This window comes from Aythya marila (genome assembly GCF_965140915.1).
Source record: "Aythya marila genome assembly, chromosome: 2".
Lineage (NCBI taxonomy): Eukaryota > Metazoa > Chordata > Aves > Anseriformes > Anatidae > Aythya > Aythya marila.
The window spans coordinates 34,163,087-34,182,274 of record NC_139043.1 but is presented as its reverse complement, the minus strand read 5'-3'; the positions used below and the strand labels follow the sequence as shown (position 1 = coordinate 34,182,274).

Genomic DNA, 19,188 nt, shown 5'->3' with positions numbered 1-19,188 from the left:
GCATTAATGATGCAGGTAGCTCATAGTGCTGCTGAAATGAGATCAGGTATTATGTGGAGTTATCGGTGAGAAATGGGAACTGAGGAAAAGAGAGGAGCAGCTTTTGAGGGGAGGGGGAAGGATGCTGAGACGGGTCTGTGGTGAGCCTGGGCACAGTGACCATGTGGAAACACAGCTGCTTTGATACCTATGCATGTTTCTGTCAGAAAGGGAAGTTTTGGGACCCCTGAAACTTAATAAATAAATAAATGAGGGACTGAGCAAAAATATAATAGTTCATTGGTTTTTGCTTTATAGATGTACCTCTTCTATTTTTTAAAGTTATCCCTGAAGGGGAGGAGGGGGTGTTTTTTACACCCTGAGTATGTAAAAGAAAGCCTAATAGGATTTTGATAGGTTGAAGGGAAAAAAAGTGTATAGGCTGAAGGGGACAGAGAGAGAGAAGGGGAGAGTGCATGTAAAAGAATGCTGAAACTGTGGGATTTCCCCCATTTTTCCCCCTAAGAGGTGCTTAGCACGCTCTCAAGTATGTGGAAAGTTTTTTAGGTCATGGGTGTTGATGGGTGACCATGGGCATGCTGTGTGTGCTTACATACAGGAGATTGTGTCCAGGGAGTGCTGAGGTGGCTTCTGGTACCTTCCCCGTTTCGTGTTGCTTCAGCTTTTCTGTCTCTGCACACGAATTCTTGTTCCATGTGTGCTCGAGGTGCTCGTGTCCCCCAGGCTGAGGGCTGTGTGCCTCGACACCCTCAGCCGGTGTCTGTCAGTGTATTTACGGTTGGCAGCTGTGGCTTGAGGTGACTGGACCCAGGTGCCTACACAGCACCTGGAAAGTAAGTTCTTGCCCAGTAGTTGATTATGGACCCCTCAGAAAGCAGGGAAGTCTGTTTGCTTTTCCAATAAAAGGCATTTGGGGCATCTTTGAAAAAGGGAAACAAGTGGGAATATCTGTTCCTATGCTGTGAACTATAGATAGCACTTGAAGGTTTCTGAAAGCTCCAGAGCATAAGCATCATTTGCCAAGACTTTTTTTTGGTTGACAGCTATTTGCAATGCCTAAATGGGGTGGATGGGATGAAATAAGAAACCTGCTTAAAGTGGGGAAGGTGCAGACACATGTGAGCCACCTAGATGAGAGATGCTGGCAGTGTTTTGCTAAGGCTTTATTAAAACTCCAGGTGATGCATTTATTAAACAGAAATCTTGTAGTAAAATACCTTTGTGAAATTGGAAACGACTGTTTCAGGTCTTGGGTGCCTGGTGTGACTGCAAGTAGTGCTCTAAAGTAACAAAACTGAGAGAATTAAGCACAAAGCACCTTCTGTGGGCTCGTGCTGTCTGGGGTGTGATAGCCAAAGGAGCTTTGCTTGCACCGAGCTGAAGAGAGCAGGTTTAGGAGGAAGATCGGAAGCACCCGGAATCGCTGACGTTGTCGGAGATTAAGGGTATTTCCAGGAAGGTGCCTCCGTGCTTCTCTTTCCTTTCCCTGTTTATCCCATGGAGTTCTGTTCCTGTGCTTTCCGGAGTCAGAGCCCATCCTCCCGGAGCCAGTTGCCTCTCTAATAAATTCAGCGTGATTCCCTTTGTCCCTTGCTCTTCGCTCTCTATGCTCACGTTCAGTTTGGGCTTTTTCTGGAGGAAGCTGGGTGCCGATGCCCCTCGGGTTCCCATGCAGGGAGGAGCACAGCTCAGCTCCCAGGGTGCTTGTGCTGGTCCCGGGAGGGCAGCGTGGGTCGCAGACACACCTCTGCTGCTTTAATCTGCTCCTTCTTCCTGGGGAGAGGGATTACCTAGATGTACACAAAGCTCGGAGTCTTAACCACGTGGATTTGTTCATGGGAGCCGATAGTAACCAAAGCGGAGAAGTCTCAGGGGTGTCTGTGATCTTTTATTTAACGCTGCTGTAACTCCTGTGACCGCGCAGAGCTCTTTCTGTCCCCCCCCCCTCCCCGTTGCTAGCGGTGCTGTAGCAGCAGTGTGGACGCTTTAAACTCGTCACGTGCAGCCACCGCTACGGGGCTGAGATCCCGTGCGCTGGGCAAGGAGCTGAAATCGCTCGCGGTGCGGCCAGGTGTCTGCTTGCGGTGTCTGTAGCGCCAGAGGAAGGGGATCCTGGAGCCACCCTAGTGTTTTCAAAGCGGCCTTTCAGTGTCGTACAATAGGTGTCTCACTATTGCCACGAATCGAGGTGCACGGCAGCGCTGTGCCTGCTCCGCTTCCCCTTCCCTTCCACGCTCTGCGAGCGGGGTAGAGGAGCCAGCAGTTTAACGTGGTGTTTCTTCCCTGCTTCTCCCCCTACCTCCTCCTCCTCCTCCCTCTTGGGATACCCAAGGTATTTCTGTGCCCTAAGTGCTGCTTGGCAGAGCTTTAAACCACACCAGAAGCTTTTGTCCTTCGATGCCGTGCGGAAAGCGAGAAAACCCCAAAAGCTGGGTTTAAATTCTTCATAGCTCAGCAGACAGACAGCTTCCCAAGCCTCTGGTCCATCCTTTTGGGTGCTGAGCAGGCAGGTCCAGGCTCCCCTTCCCAAGGGAAATGCAGGATGTGCGGAGCTGGGTCATGTGTAGGATGTGTCCCGTTCCTGTGTCATGGTGCTGCGGCCCTCCCGAATGGCCATGGGCAGTCCGGGGGGGCTGCTGGCGTGACACCATGCGAGGCACCCTGAAGAGCACTTTGACTGCCAGTTCTGTGGTTTGGGATTTTTCGGCATTATGCTTTCCCAGCGTTTGTAAGGTTGAATGAACCGTGTCCCCTCACTCCCCCACCCTTTTTTTTTTTTTTTTTTTTTTTTTGGTGTTCCACTTCGGACCAAACTTTGAAGCTTCAGGTTGCTGCCTGAGATTACTTGGATGTGCCAGAGAAGCGTATCACTGATTTAGGGTGGCTGTTTCACACCAGTTTCTCCAGCTGATATTCCAGTGTAAGGAAGTTTTTTTGCAACTCTTTTCTCCCCTCACCGTGGAGTACCTCCTGCCTCTGTTTTATGGGAAATGACAGCTTAAAAGGGGCTGTGTGATCTGGGTTTGTGCCTATTTATATGATCGTGATCAAGTACTGAAATAAGCTCTTGCCTGAGAGGGGCTGAGAGCAGCCAGCAAGCGCTGCACCAGCGAGACCTGCTTGCCTGCCCTGCAGAAAGCATGTTTCTTGTGGGATCTCGTGGGCACCAGAGCATTTGGGGTAAAATCTACCCAGAAAGGGAAATTTGGGCAAAGCAGCTTTGTGAGCAGGGAGCTGGGGCTGCTCCCTGACGAAGCCTTTGGAGGAGAGCACTTGGAGATGTGAAAACTGCTCCCTGCAGGGCTGCGAGTGTGGGTGGCGGCGCGAAGGGAAGGAAGGAAGGAGTGCATTTTAAAAGGAGCCAAGGGGGAAAATGAAAGCTTTTGGGTTCATTGCTAGACAGGAACGTCTCAAACTTGCTCCGTCACGAGACTCCATTGGCCTGTGCATGACTGACACACTTCTGGCGGAGAAGGCCCTTAAAACGTGCGGGGTTTCCTCTGGGAGGGGTCAGCACTGAGCAACTGAAGCACCAAGGAAAACGTGGCTGAACGAGAGGCCCCTCTTTCTGCTCTTCTAGTGCCCCAAAACGTGTTTGTGGTCCTGGAGTCGATGTTGCCCTGTGCTGTCCCTTCTCCAGGAGCCAGGCAGCAGTACCTGGGCCCGGCTGAAGCCCGGTTAATCCGCACATTCCTGCGAGTCCCGAGGGGTTTGCGGCATCTCCGGCATTTATTTGTTCTCTCCCTTTGGGGGAAGGGAGCAGACAAAGGATTTGGCTGTGAAGGCAGCCAGCATGCTGCCAGGCTCTGCAGTAGCACTTCAAAGTGGGGATTTTGTTTGCTAGATAAGTGAAAACCGATATAAATTTGGGGTGAAAACAATGAATTTGCTGCTTGTTCCCTCCCCCCCTTTGCCCCCCAACCAGAGACAAAGAGTATCAGATGTGTTAAAATATAGCCTGTTGTTAGGCTAATGGGGAGCTTAGCATCAGAGTAAATGTATTTATTAAGCTCCTAATCTCTTCCTTAAAGGCTGTGGAGTCCTGAAGGATCTTCTGGGTGAATTAAAATTAAATAAAAAGTAATAAAAGGACTAGTAGGTGGAGGAGAACCCAGTGTAGATGCAAGGGATTACTTGGTTCTCATGGGGAGAGTTGGGTACTGAAGGCCCTAAAGCTGACACAGAAATAGTCCTCAAAAAAGTGGAGACTCCCTGAAATATAGTGGCTGTCAAACATGGAGCAAGTGCTCCTGTAACAGCTTTTTGGGCTTGTGATGATTTTTACCTGACATTCCCCCTGGCGATCTGTTTTTTGTTGTGTATTTGGTTTTGCTTCTTCTGGTAGAAAATGCTTAAATGTGGACACGGGTGTGTGTAGCCTACCTTGTAATGTTTTCTCTTTTTTTTTTTTTTTTTTTTAAACTGTGTTCTTTTGATTTATTTGCAGGAGTCGGAAACTTCAGATCAGAAACATCCCGCCTCACTTGCAGTGGGAGGTAGGAAATTACTTTAAAAATTAAGACGTTTGCGTTTAAAATGGTGCTTCTGTTTCTCTCCTCACCCCCAAGACTCGTCCCCTTCCCCCACCTTTCACTTGCTGTGCACACACCACCCATTCTTTTCTGGGGAAAAATCCTTTGGAAGAGGGAACAATAGAGCCTTCTAAGCAATTCAGATAACTGCCTTCATTTCTGTGCTCCGAGTTAACCATAAAAAATGTTGAAATGGATTCTTTGGTGAACGCTGACTTCCTGATGCAGTCACTCGCTTTGACTGAAAGCTTGTCCATTTCAGACCTTGCTGGTATACGGGCTCGGCAATCTTAAGACTTAAAGATTTAAGTCCTCAGATTTAAATACTTGGCCAAAACCTTTACAAAAGCAGATAATTAATCCAGATCTGTATTTTCTTTGATTCTCCCCCCCCCCCCCATCTTTTGCTCCTCTTTAATGAGTGGCATTATGGCAAGTTATTTGCTTGTATTATTACAGTTACGGGCTCTCCCCAGTATATTGTGTACTTGATGTTAATGCTCTGCAAAATGGCATAATTTTTACAGTAAGTGGGCTACTGTGAGAACAGATTATTGTCTTTGCTGTTTTTTATACCTTGTACATGTTTAAAATGTTGTTTCCACATCTTAGTAGTGGTAAGCCATCCTTTCACCTGAGGGAACTTGGTGGGCAGAGGGATTGAGGTTGAAGTGCTGGTAGTGTTCTCTTTTCTGCCTACTTCATCTGACTTTGCCTGCTGCTACTTCATTTACACCATCTGATTGTCTCCTAGCTTAGAAGAAAGATGGAGGCATTCCTTGGCCAGCCTAGGCTGTTAAACCAGACATTTTCAGCAGGGTATCAGCAAACACCACCTCTTGCTGCTGAAGTCTGTCCTTCTGGTGTGTGCTGTCAGTACAAGCACTTTCTCGGCACTTACTGAACCTTTTGCTCCCCTCAGATGAGCCACATCCATTTGATCCATTTTTATTTGAAAGTCATAGCCACTTTTTTTGTCGTGCCCTTGGCACCAGCTATTAACTCCTTGGGAAGAGGAGTAATAGAAATGGTTGAGGGTGACTGGTTTGAGGATTAGTTTATTTTTGATATAAACCTCAAGTAGCCTCTGAGGGCTTGGGGTAGGAGTGAGTATCAGAGCAGGGGCATACGGTTCAGAAAAAGGGGAATAAATGATGTAAGCACAGGGCAAAGAACATCAAAACGTGTTCACCTGTGGGGCCCTTCTTACATGCATGTAGCTACTAGTGCTAGTATGTTACAGGGTTCTGCCCTGTTTTCTCTCTGCTTCCTGATTATAAATTTTCCCTTTCCTTATCTATTGCTACAGTTTTTGTGGTGACCTCTGGTTCCACCACAGGAATGGTCCCTCTGCTCCACCTATTCAAAACACTGTAACTTGCTAAAGTTACAAAGCAAGAGTTCAGATTATCCATTCTCACACCACCCTGACTGTGCCTGGGTGTCCTGAAGTTGTTTGTGCAGACCTGGGCCTGTGTCTGGGGGCAGGATTTAGAGGGATCAGGCCCCAGGATAAGCTGGACAGTGCTTTTGCATTTCTTAACTACATCAGGGCTGCTTGCCAAGTACAGGTTGTCCACAAACTTCCTGAAGTTTTGCTTTGTAAGTACTGGAGGTCTGTTGTTTCTGCACTGAGCAGGTAAGTTTACAGGTTCTCTAAGAAGTGCTACTGACAAAAAATGGCAACTGGTGATTAAGTTCATCAGAGGATTGTCTTATGTCTAGCTTTCCTTGAGTTCTGGTACCTTTTGGTGCTGAAGGACCTTGCCAAAACTTCTCTTGAGTGCTGCAAGGAAGCTTTGGATGGTTCCTCCTACAAGCAAGTCTTTCTTGCAGCCAGTTACTTGGTGGGGAGTGTAAGTTTGTACCCACAGAAAGGGGCTTACATTGGAGTAACGTTCTTGCCTAATGTTTTCTGAGAGGGTGGGGTGTGTGTGTGGCAGCTGGAGCAATTTCACTTAAATTGTTTCTTATAGTCCCTCTGTGCCAATCTGCTTGCTTCATCACTCCTTCGTTAATTGCTCGAATCAAGACTGACTTCTTCTAATGGGTGTGAACTCCTCAAAGCCAAGCTAGAAACAACTGATGAGAGAGGTCTCTGGGTTAGTTTGGTCTGTCAGCCCTCCTGTATGTTTAAGGGTGAAATACAAAACACTCTCATTACCCTGCAACACCTTTCTTTTTATGGTGACATAGGGATATATGAAGTGGACTGAAGAAAGATTAATGTTCTTGGAAGAATTTGTCCTAGTGTAATCATTGTTGTGAAGATTACCTTGTCATTTGTGCAGAAGCATTGGCTTAAGCTCTACTGAATTATGTCTTGTTTTGCTCTTTATAGAAGACAAACATGGAAAACCCACAGCTGTGGTCCCAGCAGTCATGGTGTGTGCCTTCATTTCAGTGCCTCCTGGCTCTGCTTGCTGCCTGCGTGTCATGCAGTGCTATCTGTGAGTCCTGGACCTTGTAGGACTGGAACCAGCGAGGCTCTGTGAGCACACAACAGAGGGATACTTGACTTAAACAAAAAAATAATAAAATCTTCCACAAAACTACTGATGATAAGGAGGACACCCCTACTGTTCTTAAATGCAGCTCCTTGGGTTCAGAGAAGGCAGGTTCTTACCTGCACTTTGGAGTAGTGGTTGAAGGTGCTGGTGTTGCAAGAGAGGGAGAAAATACTGAACTTTAGTGTTAAAGAAAGCTTGTCTTCCCTTTGGAAGAGAGTGGTTATCCTGAAGTCTCGTGCAACGCTTTATTTGACCCATGAAATTATTCCAAGGAGAAAACAGTGGGTGTAAATGGCCAGGGAGTACCAAGCATTTATTAGTAAGACTTTTCATAAACCAGGTGCACAAATTCCTAGATTAACGATGCATTTTTCTGGTTGCCTTTTTGGAGGAAAAACATGCTAGCTAGTTTTCTCCGATGCATAGGTTGAACAAGTCCTGAATAAAATACTTTTTCAGCCAGGCACAGCAAGTGGATTTGTGTTCACTTCTGTGTAACGTTAGGTTCACTGTGTACTTATCAGACCATTGTGGTGTAAGTAAAAGAGGTAAGATAACCCTTTTAGACCATGTTCAGGGTGAAGTGGCAGAAGAAAGGCAGATAATGACCTGCTGTAATCTGATGAGTTGCTACACTTAAACAAGACCACAACGTTTTACCCTGAAGAGCTTGTTCTTAAAGTGCAGCTATAAAAGATAATATTGTGATGCACTTCAAGGCATTTAAGGTTAAATTTGTATAAAACTTGCCTGGTAATTAATTTGAACTTCAAAAGAGGATTTTTGGCAAGGTCCTGCAAGTTTCTGTACCTGGGGATTGGATATTTTTGTACTCTTTGCCCAGCCAGGAGAGACTGGAGGTGGAGGGAAGGCAGCATATGTGTAAATTAAGTAAATATAAGTGCTTGCTCTGGACTGAGGCTGGAGTCTGGACTGCTAGGGGCTTATTTGTGAGCATGTTCTCTATTCATCCAGGAGGTCACTTACGTTTTCTCCTTCCCTCGCTGGCCTTCCTGGGTTTGAGGACTCTAGGAAAACACCTGTGTTCCATAAAACCCTGATCTTTGCTGGAATGCATCTTCCTTTTATTCTGCTTACACATAAAGTGTACAGAGAAGTTGCTTTACCAGTCGAGTAATCTGAAGGACATGTGCATTAACAGATTTTATTTTTTAAATAAAGCAAAGTTTCACTTCTTGAGATTGTTTGGAGGAGTAAAACCACAATTAGTGCACATCTTTTAGTGACAGTGGGTGGGTATAATTTTTCCCCTTCTCTCTCCTTACTTATCAAATACAAAGTCCAGATTGGATGCGAAGAATTGAGGCAAGAGGAGACATTGCCATAATGTCTCTTCCTGTTCTCCACACATAACCATCTTGTCTCTCTCATTGGAAACATGCACCCTGGCCTTATAGTCTCTGCAGAAAACTTAAAAGCTGTGTTACCCTTTCCTGAGCTGTGTTCTCTTGCACAATAACGTACTGTTTTGTCTCTTAATTCATAACCACAATTTCTATCTTAGCTTGTGAGCGTTCAGTGCTGGAGGTGTATTTATCATTAGGACAATGATAAGCCTTCCAGAAACAGGTCTAAGTGTGGAGACTTAAAACTGAAGTATCCAGACTTTGTTCCCGATGGATTCAACATGATGGGAATCGAAGTAGGGTTCTTTTCCCGAGAAGGAACCATTACGTGAACTCTTTACAGCATTTTAAAATGAGCTTTTTCAGTGTAGAAGCTGCTTCAAGAAATTTACTTTCCAAATATTTTTTTCCCATGTTTAGTGAATCGAGAGCTAGAGAACAGATTTTCAGAACACAGATGGTGTCAGAAGCAGCACTTGCTGGCTCAGCGGGAAGGTAGCTGTTGAAGAGTTCTCACTTATCTTCTGCAGGCTTATTTCCTTATCGGTTTGTTTGGAGCAGATAAACAGATACAGTGTTGATGAACTCTGTAATAAAAAAAGGTAGACTAAAAGCCCAGCCTGTGGAGTGTGAACCTGTTGAGTGAGCGGAGAAGCAAGGAAAACATTGTGTGTATTTCTGGCTTTGCTGTGAGACTTGCAGGTTGCTTTTGGGGATAGGAATGTGTGGGAAGAGAGGTCTGAGTTAACTCCTCCAAAGGTAAAAGTTTGTTACTAACCAGGGTTTGCTTTTCCTCGCTCTTCCACGGAAATGAAAAAACAGTCTCTGAGCTCTGTTGAGACCTCTGCTTTCGATTCTCTCTGCAGAAGTAGTAACAGGGAAGGATTTCTGGATGGAAGTTGCAGCGTGAGTACACATTCTACATTGAGACTTGGCAGCGCAAGAAGAGTGGAGATGGCACAAACCTGTTTGCATATACTGTAAGACAGCATTCAGCTTCTTTACAAGAAGTGAGACTGATTGTGATTAGGAGGAAAAGTTGGTGAATCTTACAGTGCATATCACTACTCCTTGTGATCTGTAGTAGCTTGTGATATTACTTGGATCAAAACTGCTGAGCTGTGTCAAGCTTTTTGGTTTGCTTTTTTGGTGTGTGGTGGTTTTTTTTTTTTTTTTTTAGTTCTGTTATTTTGTCATAGAAATATAGTGTAAAAATTTTTTTTTGCTGAATGGTACCTGCTCATGATGCAGCTTATTCTAGATTACCAAGGATGTGAAAAAGGGATAGGTGAGGAGTTCCTGTGTTTTAAGAAAAAAGAAACATGGAACAATTGTAATTAAGAATAAATACGAATTACACAAAGCAGATACTTCTCATAAAGCAAGACGGAAAGGGAAGGTGCAGGAATGAGCTGAGCTACAAGAAGAACCAACAGTAAAGTGGTTTAAAATGTACTGAAATATGATCTTTTACCTCAAGCCTTCTCCAAGCATCCAAGCCATAAAAATAATACATAGCTATAAAACTGCTAGTAGAATGCTAAGCATGCACAAATAACTTTTATCTGCTGCTGCTGTCTAGGTGTAGGAATCTCTGGTAGGGATCCTTGTTTTCTGTTCCCTCCTCAGCATGTTCTGTCAAGCACTAAGCTGTGTGTCTCCTGCCTGTTGCTATCAGCCCTGCTCTGTGGGAGAATGGAGAATGCGTTGTTCTGTTCTCTGCAGCAGTCTTTTACATGCTTGGAGCTCCATAATGTGCAGAGAGGGGTGAGGAGAGTTGAAGCTCTTTCAGTCTCTTCTCAGGATTCCTGTCTCTAGGCAATCTCTTGTTCTTGTGACAGTCTTCAGGAGATGTCCTGTGGAGCTTCTCCAGAGTAGCTTCTGTACTTTAGGATCACTTTGAGTTCTTGCTTTGTCCTCTGTTATGTTTGGACTCCATTTCAGCCTTACGTTGTCTTCAGGTTTAATACATGTACACCTGATACAACACTGGATGTGGAAATGAAACAGAGCTTTCTAGTTGCACAGCAGACTGGTAATGAGTATTATCTGATTACAAGGTCAACTTCTCACCTGCTGTTGTGGTGTTGGTGTTTAACCTGGAGACACTGAACTCCATTGCCTGTCACCTCTGTGCTTTGGATGGTTCAACTACATTGCAAAAAGCTTCATCCAAGTGACGGATCTTGCGTTTCTTAGCAGTGGTGTAATCACCACCCTTTGGGACTCTGCATCGAGGAAGTCAATTTAGTCAGGGTTTGCTGTAGCCCTAACTGCAGGGTCGAGAACATGGGCAGAAGGGGATGGGACCAGTGGTGCCTATTCTTGTATTTGGGAGGGGAGGAGGGGGAAGCTCCCTCCCCAAGATTGATGGGACTTTAAGGCAGGTTGTCCATGTTGTTTGTAGTAATGGTTGAAGGTTCAACAGCTCTGCTCCCTCCTGGGGTGAGAGCCTGCAGCTGGGCAGGTCTGTGCCCTCCACCAGTAGCCCCTGGGGTGTGATGCACAGCCCCTGGCTGCCTCCTGGTCCTGCCTCTGGACCTTTGCAACGCAGGGGCATTCCTGCTCTCCTGCCAAAAGGAGAAGAGAAAAATCTCTTCCCAGATTTCTGCTATCTGACCAGGGCCCCACAGTTTGCTTTAACCGTTCTGCCTGAGCTGTGCATGTTTCCTATCCTCTAGTGGGGCTCCTCAGCAGGTGAGGCAACCTGATACAGGGAAGTGCCCACCTCTGAGGCAGACCACCCGGCTCAGCACTTAAGTCAACACACAGGCTTACGCTGGTGGCTTTTAATTGCCTGGCTTAATTACGGGGGGTGATATTTACAGGTATATGTGAGGTAATAAACACCTTTTGCAGGTGTTTAAAATGTGGGGTGTGGGAGCGAAGGTCTCTGGGTAAGCACGTAATGAGCATATTTCTCACTTGAAGTGACTTATTCATGCGAGTGTTCACTACGGTGGTGCTGATAATTTGCTTGGAGTTGTAATCAAGAGGAAAGGTATGGGGAAAGTCTTCACCTTTTAGAAGTGGAATCCAGATTTCTGCTCAAAATACCCAACTTATTTGTGTTTTTTTTTTTTTTTAAAAAAAAAAAACTGATTTTTTTTTTTTGAAATAGTTGATAGTGATGCTCATGTCAAACATCTGCCCCTATTTTAGAGTTAATGTTCCAGCTGCCACTACTAGAGATGCATTGCTGTGCTTTTATTACACTTGTAGGGTTAGAAGACCAGTGTTTTTTTTCCAATTTGGTAGTTCTTGTGTAAGAAATAAAGAAGTTCCTGGTGAGGTCAGGGCTCTGCTCTGCAAAAATCTGTTTTCATGCCCAGTTTTGATCTTCTAGGGTACATGAAGGCATAACTTCTGGCAAGTTGAAGGATCAGAAATATTCTAATACTTAGAATGGTTGTTAGTGTGCAAGAATTCTGGCAATGTCACCATAGGATTGCTTGGCAGTGTTAGAACAGTGCATTGTTCCCAAGCCTAGAATAATATGGTTACTTGTGTATTGGGTTTTTTTGGACGCTTATTTCATTATGTTTAGTATATGGAACTAACAGTGATTCCAAAAACTTGAGAAGCCTAAAAATACACACAGCTTGCTTGGCTCAAAGCATTTCTTGTGAAACCAACCATCAGCTTTTACCTTTCTAGAACTGCAAATAAAAAGTATAGAAGCCTAGAATGGTTTGCGTTGGAAAGGACCCTGAAGATCCACCCCTCCTGCCGTGGGCAAGGACACCTTTCACTAGATCAGGTCGTCCCTGTGAAGCTGTTTGTTCAAAGGCTCAGTTGCCAAAGTCTTGCATCTCTCAGCTGTAATTTTCACTAAAGGAGTCACTTTAATCATTGAGCAACCTCTTGATCCAGTGTTGCGATGTGCAATGTGTACTTTCATGGAATTACAAAACCGTTCAGGTTGGAAGGGACCCCCGGAGGTTTGTAGTTCAACTTTCTGCTCAGAGCAAGGCCTGTAGTGAGTTCAAACTATGTTGTGTTTAGGGTTTTATCCAGTCTTGGAAACCTCCAGGAATGGAGTCTGCAAAACCCTTATGAGCAACCGGTTCCAAGGCTCAATGACCCTCTTGGAGTTTTCCTTACACCCAGCAAAGACCTCTCCTGTGTAAATCTGTCTGTTTTTATTCTTGTCCTCCCATCCTGCATCTCTGTGAAGAGCTTGGCTCTGTCTTCTCTGGGGCAGTCCGCTGTGATGTCCCCCTCAAAGCCCTCTCTCTTCTGGGTTGAAGAAGCTCTCTTCCTCGCTGGCCAAGTGCTCCAGCCCTGAGCCATCTTAGAGGCCTTCTACTGATCTTGCTCCAGGTTATCAACGTTCTGTACTAAAGGTCTGAAAACTGGATGCCCTACTCCTGTGTTGTCATCCCTCGTTATTCAGCATTCATTTACTTCCCTCCACCCACTGCCCATACCCTGTTGATACAGCCCAGGTTGCTGTTGATATTTGATGCAATGGGCTCATGTTCAGCTCACTGTCCATCAAAACCCCATGTGCTCTTTCCAGCAGATCTGCTCTCCAGCCAGGCAGTCCAATGCCCAGGGGTTCCTTTCCCCGTGCAGGGCTTTATATTTGTCCTTGTTAAATCCCACCAGACCCCTGCTGTCCCATTTCTCCAGCCTGTATGGGCCCCCTGGGTGGCAGCCTGGTCTTCCAGCATGTTGCCTCTTCCCCTCAACTCCATCCCCTCCCCGAGCCTGAGGAGGACGTGCTATAACACCACCTCCGGGTCAACTAATAAAAGAGTTAAGGGCAAGTTCAGTGACAAACCACTTGGTGTTGGCCTCCAGGCAGAGTACTGTCCCCTGGGCCCGACTGTCCCACCAGTTACCAGCTATAGTGCTACTGCTGGAGGTGAGGTTGGGCCTGGAAATCCGCAAGCCTGTCACCTGTGTGCATGAGAGGGAAATGTCTGTGAATAGAACCAAATCTCTGCAGATACAGCTAAAGTAACATGTCATGGTTGGCTAAATTTCCTTAAGCCTAAGGATAACTTAACCTGTTGTTCAACAAACTGCCCTGAAGTAAGTCCAGAAGTGAAATACGCAGCCCCTGCACACCACTGCTTTCTTACTTTCCCATGTAGCTCTGTGAAATTGGGACTCTAGCAGCATAAAAAGTGAACTGCCAAGGCATCGCTTGGTAAAAATTGCAGCTTTTGAAAGCCATTTCCATTTTAAGCACATCTTCAGTTTAGAAAGCTGTAAGGCAAGTCCCAAAGTATGTTTCCTGACCTTGTGAAGAATACACCTTTTCAAGATGTGTTCTCATCTCTATCAAAGCTATTGACACAGCTTTTCCGTGTCTTTGGCATGTAAGTGTAGTCTCTCCTAATTAATTATTTGTGCTGTCTGCGATGTTAAATCTTGCTCCCTTCAGTTTAAATGTGCAATGAGGAACCAGTAGCTCCTAGCAGCACTGGATTTTCTGAAGAAGTGCTGGTAGGGTGTTGGGAGTGCAGCCCCAAAATTCTCAGTGGAATTTGATGTTGGTATTTTTTTGTTTTGGATGTGCATATACAGCTGCTGAGAGAGCTACGTGCTCTTATAAACAAAGATGCCCTTTGAGTTTGTAAAATTAACATGATTACGAAACTATTGTCCTGCTTTTGGAGAAGTTTCAAGTAATTTCAGGTACCTGCTTTGATGGAAGTCGTAAGTAGCAGGGATCATCTCTTAAGAATTGCCGGTTGTATAATTTGAGAGGAATTGAAGGACTCCCACAAACGACTTGTTCTTCAGGCAATAATAGAAGTGTTATGAGCTCTTGTTGATGGTAGACAAAGAAATAGAAAAATGTTCAAGTGTCCTCAATGATTATTTTTTTTAAATCCACTTAGAGTTTGTGCATAAAGAACATAAAAAGAGTAACACTGGTTTAGATAGGAAAAAAAAAGTATATGTGTAGTCCTGTATCCAATTTGTTTTGCCTTGGGAGGAGGACAGGAATAAAGGCAAGGATGTGGTGGTGATCCTTTACGTTCTTCCGGCTTTTGGTGTTTTGCAGCCCTGGGACTTACCAAGCCAGAAATAGTGCATTTGGGGTTGCAAAATTCATCTAGAGCTCCTGTGAATGTGTTCTTGAACTAATGCAAATATTCAGCATCCACAGTATACTGCAGTGAAGAGTTGCATGGTTTAAGGGCATGTTGCAGGGAGAACCATCTCCTCTTCTTGCTTTGAGCTTCTGCTGGAAGTGTTGCTGTATTGGAAGGAAGAGTGCATAGTAGTAGATGAATGACTTTTTCTCCCTCTGTACTTATTATTTTAAGGACCTTTATTTCTCAACCATCTCTTTTCCAGGCTGTGAAGAGTGGTAGCCTGTGTAGTTGTCTTAGCATTGAAGCTGGTCCCTATCTTTTGATTATCATCATCCCATCATTGGAAATTCTATTTTGAGTTGAGGGACTGAATCTGCAGCCAGTTTTGTCATTCATTTAAAGTTATTTCGCTCTATGAAGGTATTAGCTTTCAGAGACTACTGTGTATGCCTTGGGTTTTGCTCCTTAAAAAGGAAAAAAAAACCTTGCAGTGGAGCTGGTGGAAAGCTAATCAGTGGAATGGGGATTGCTGCTTTTGTCTCAAGAGATCAACAGGCTTAATTTTCTTTTTATGACAGTCATGGGAAAAATCTACACTATCAGTAGTGCAGATCCTCTTCTGGGCTTGCTGCTGGTTGCCAGGAAATGTTACATTCGAATCATATGTGTACCACATGTTGACCTAACTTTATGCAACTTGCTCTTGTGTAGAGGGAGGGAAACAAAACGTGCTTATTTCCAAGGGGCCGGCCCGTTTCAGCCCTCTGCATTGCGTACGTAATCGTAGCAAGCACATCGCTCCTCACACATGCACCTAGGGGCATAGGGTTTTCTTTTCTTGATTGGAGAGGTGGAAAGTGGCTCTTGGGCTATTTCGCTGGAGATCAAGTCTGCTGGCACTCTTGCAGAAGCTGTCTGGCTGCTGCCAGCTTTGCAAGCCTACTGCTTCATTGCCTCTGTGTCCCCTTTCTGCTCCCTCCTCAGTGACTTTTAGCTGCAGTCTCTAACTGGACATCTAAGACTGAGCCCCATCCATGTCTCTTACAGCTCCTACGTGCTTTCATCTAGTAGCACTGAATGTCTTGGGTTATTCCTTGGTCATGTGCAGGGGGAAAAAACAACACAAGCTCAGCTGCAGAGCCTCCTGCAGAAAGAGGGAGATGGTCATGATTGAGGCAAGCAATGAGGCTGCTGTACTAAGCAGGGGAAAGTGCTTCGGGCTTATGGAAAGGTGAGAAATGCTGACACAATCTGCCCTGCAGCTGCATAATGCCATCTCGTACAGCAGCTGGTGATCGGGACAAGAGTCTGGATGCCCTGGTGGGCCAGGCACTTGCTGCTGGGTTGAGGATGTGAAGAACAGCTTGGAGGTCTTTAAGACCTAGCTGGATGTCAACTGAGGCAAAGCTTGCTGAGCAGGGGGAAGGGAGATCAAGTTGTGTTAATGTGTTTCCTTTTTTAAGATTTCTTGTTATTTTGAAGCCTGAAGCTCCCTCTGATCCTGTGTCTCAAACTGGTAGCCAAGTGCATGTGGGCAGGGAAGGAAGGGAATGTAACTTGAAATAGCTCCCTTATTTTCAGCTGCTTTGGAAGTCGTGGCAATCAAAGAGGGGGTTGTGACTAAAAGCCATCAAAACCACTTCCAAGCACATGCGTTTTTGTGGAGCAAATGAGCAGAATTTTTAGAATATAATGCAAACAGGAAAACACTATGAAAACTATAGCTCGCCATTAACTTGAGGGGAAGGAAGGTATATTAAAACTATCCTTGTAAACAGCCTTCTTGTTCTAAAGTTCCCTTTTCTCCTAATAAGGGACTGAGCGCATGTGTAAGAAATGGATCCAAATCAACATTTCTTGGGACACCTTTTATTGGGTGTTGGGTTTTTCTTGGTTGCTTTTAGTTAATAGAATCAGGCTGTTATGTGAATAGTAGATAGCTATTCATGCAACACTTTCGCTTATTCACTCGCACTGAACTCACAGTTACTCAGTGTGAGCAGCAACCAGGAGGCCAACCTCAACTATGTACTCTGAAGTGGAGGCTTATAATGTGCCAGTGGCCTCTAGGTTGGTGTTCCCTAGTCCTTTGTTGCATTGGGTGTGTAGTAAGTGTATATTGTGTGTGTATATATATATGTGTGTGATCTTCATCTGTCTGCATAGAGCAGTCACTGACCTTTTAGGATGTGGTCTTAGTTGTGCATCTGTTGTTGATGTTCACGTGTGCTAGTGTCTGTACAGATTCAGCAGGCTGTTGGAATGGGAGACAGTCACAACCTACCTTTGCACATCGTTCTTCTCTTTGGCATGTTGTATTCTAGTCATTCTTCCCCTATCCAAATGTGTGGAAATCTACAGGAGCTGTTCATGTGAGCTTGCAAAGAAAGGATGCTTATTACATACTGACTACAAAATTTGTTGGGAAAGATTTTCGCGTTTTGTCAGCTCAGGAGCTGAGACAAAAGCCTGGTGGTGCTACTCAATGTTAGAGAAGTGTCCATGGCTTCCACTGCTGTTCTACGTGATTTAATTCTTCGTCTATGCTGATGTCAAGCGATGCCTTTGTGCTTTGAAGAAATGCATATTCTGGTGACTGTTGTGAAAATAATTTTAGTTTTTGTGAAACAGATCTTTCAAAGTGGTGCCCTTACCTGACTAATGGAATATGTTACCACGCTTCCATGTGGGGGTGTGGTTTTATTTACAAAATAGATGAGGGTACTAAAACAAAGCATTACATAGAATATGACAACTGTGGTCTTACAGCTTCCCCTAGTTGTGAGGCACTGACATGCTTGCCCTTTGTGCTTTGGTGTTCAGTGTCAGCAGGCAATTCTCTTCTCAATCACGGTGTAAAGCTGCTGTCTGTTGCAAAAGCCAAGGCAGGAACAGCCGATTTCCTTCTCACAGTAGGAATTCCTGATTTTCTGAGATCAGGTATAACCGAATTTGTGTACCTGCATGTCAGCAGTTCCCGTTACCTTGACAAACCCAACCTGCCTAATGGCCACCCCTCAGTTTGATTGTTCACGTTCCCATTGTCAAACCTGCACTAATTTCCCTGCCATTCAGATGATTAGAGCATTAATGCAGCTTCCCAGAGGTGAGCCAAGCATGTGGTCATTGAGTCTGTAACGTGCAAGGGATGTTGGAGCTGCCGTCTCCAGTATCTCTGGGAGGCACTGCCCGTGGTGCATTGTTCCCCATCCTTCCACGTAGTATTTGCTTCGGAGTTTTATGGGATGTAAAAGAATTGCCCTGTTTTGTGTAGCTCCTTGTTGGATATCTGACTTCTGCTTGACAAAGAAGGTACAATGCTATTTCTTTTTTCATTTTTGTTGCAGCAAACATGAATAGACAATAATAGACATGAATGCCACTGGGTCAAACGTATAAATGAACAGGCACAGAGCTGCTGACTTAAAGCAGAATGTGCCTCCTGCTAGAGAAGTGGGTGGTGCGGGTTGTGTGAAATGGTGGGAGAAGTAAAGCTAGACAGCTTTCTGTGCAGATGTGGTCATAAAATAAATTGTTTGGGCAGCGAGTGACTTGTAGACCAGACACAGTCACTGTTGGAGTGACAAATCTTGTAGCTGCAGTGCCATCTGACGCTTTTGCTCTTTGAATTTCCCATTTTGGTGGCAGTAAATGCAACCAGAAGTGATCAACAGCTGCTGCACCATCACTAGAATTACTTTCTAGTGTGTATGTGGTAGAAAATGTTATCTCCAGCCTTCTCATAGCTAACCAACTTCAGGTGGCTGGGTGTGGGACAGAGGGAACTTCCTTTTTTGCAAGTAATATTAAAACTTGCCTGAGTTGCAGTGGGAATTTTTCAATCACTAATGATGCAGCCAGTGCATAAAACGTAGGAGTGGGCACCCCGACTCTTCTGCCAGAGAACTGTGTGTGCATGGGGAAAACCCTTCTGAAACAAACAAAAACCCAACCAACCCCAAAACCTACCAACTCTGTCACACGTTGGCGTTGTTTGCTGTTCCTGCTGGTCAAAAATGTATGTTAGCTGCACAAGGGATGTTTGTGGAAGTGCAGAAAAGGAAATATTTCTGACTTTTGGAAAATCTGTTGTAATCTAAGTGGAGCAGATAAAGGTACCAAGTTACTTCATCAGGATTTTCTTCTCATTCAGGCGGTAGTAACTTCATAATCAAGTGAAGGATAATTTTAATAATGGGTTTCAGGACAGTGATACCATCAAATTTAAATTGTATCTAACAAGTTAATTATAGATACTATATTAGTTCTGCTTTTTGTTTTTGACATCTTAAGCTTGGCAAAAGAAAACCATAGATTATAAAAAGATTGAAAATTCAAGTCTCCAGATGAGTTCCAACATCTCATGCACATTTATTTAATTTTTTTTTTTTTCTAAAAAAAGCTTTTAAATAGGCATTCCCAGGCTGTTAGTTTGCCAGCTGAGCAGTTCAGGGGGATTTCTATAAATCAGCAAAAGAAACCTTTATCATGAGACAAATTCTGAAATTTGTCTGTAAAGAATAATACTTTAAAAAAAAAAAAGGCAAACCAAAACCCACCCGTGTTTGTCTTTAAGCCTACTAATATGTTTCCATAATGTTATCTGAAACGATTGTCTATGAATTATTCCCTCATCCCAAGCCCCTGCCCTGTTCCTTGTAAAGTATTTGCTATTTACCAGTTCACTTTCTCTTTGAGATGAACAAAGTGCCAGCCAAATAAC

At 44.6% G+C, this 19,188-nt stretch overlaps 1 protein-coding gene across 3 annotated transcripts in view; it reads left to right on the top strand.

The window, feature by feature from the left end:
- Window positions 1–19,188, top strand: part of IGF2BP3 (insulin like growth factor 2 mRNA binding protein 3) — a 107,829-nt gene that overhangs the window by 19,002 nt on the left and 69,639 nt on the right. For all 3 annotated transcript variants that reach the window (XM_082754789.1, XM_082754788.1, XM_082754790.1), the window contains exon 4: window positions 4,448–4,496. In XM_082754789.1, coding sequence (XP_082610915.1) covers window positions 4,448–4,496 — 49 coding nt within the window. The remainder of the gene's footprint in view (window positions 1–4,447; window positions 4,497–19,188) is intronic.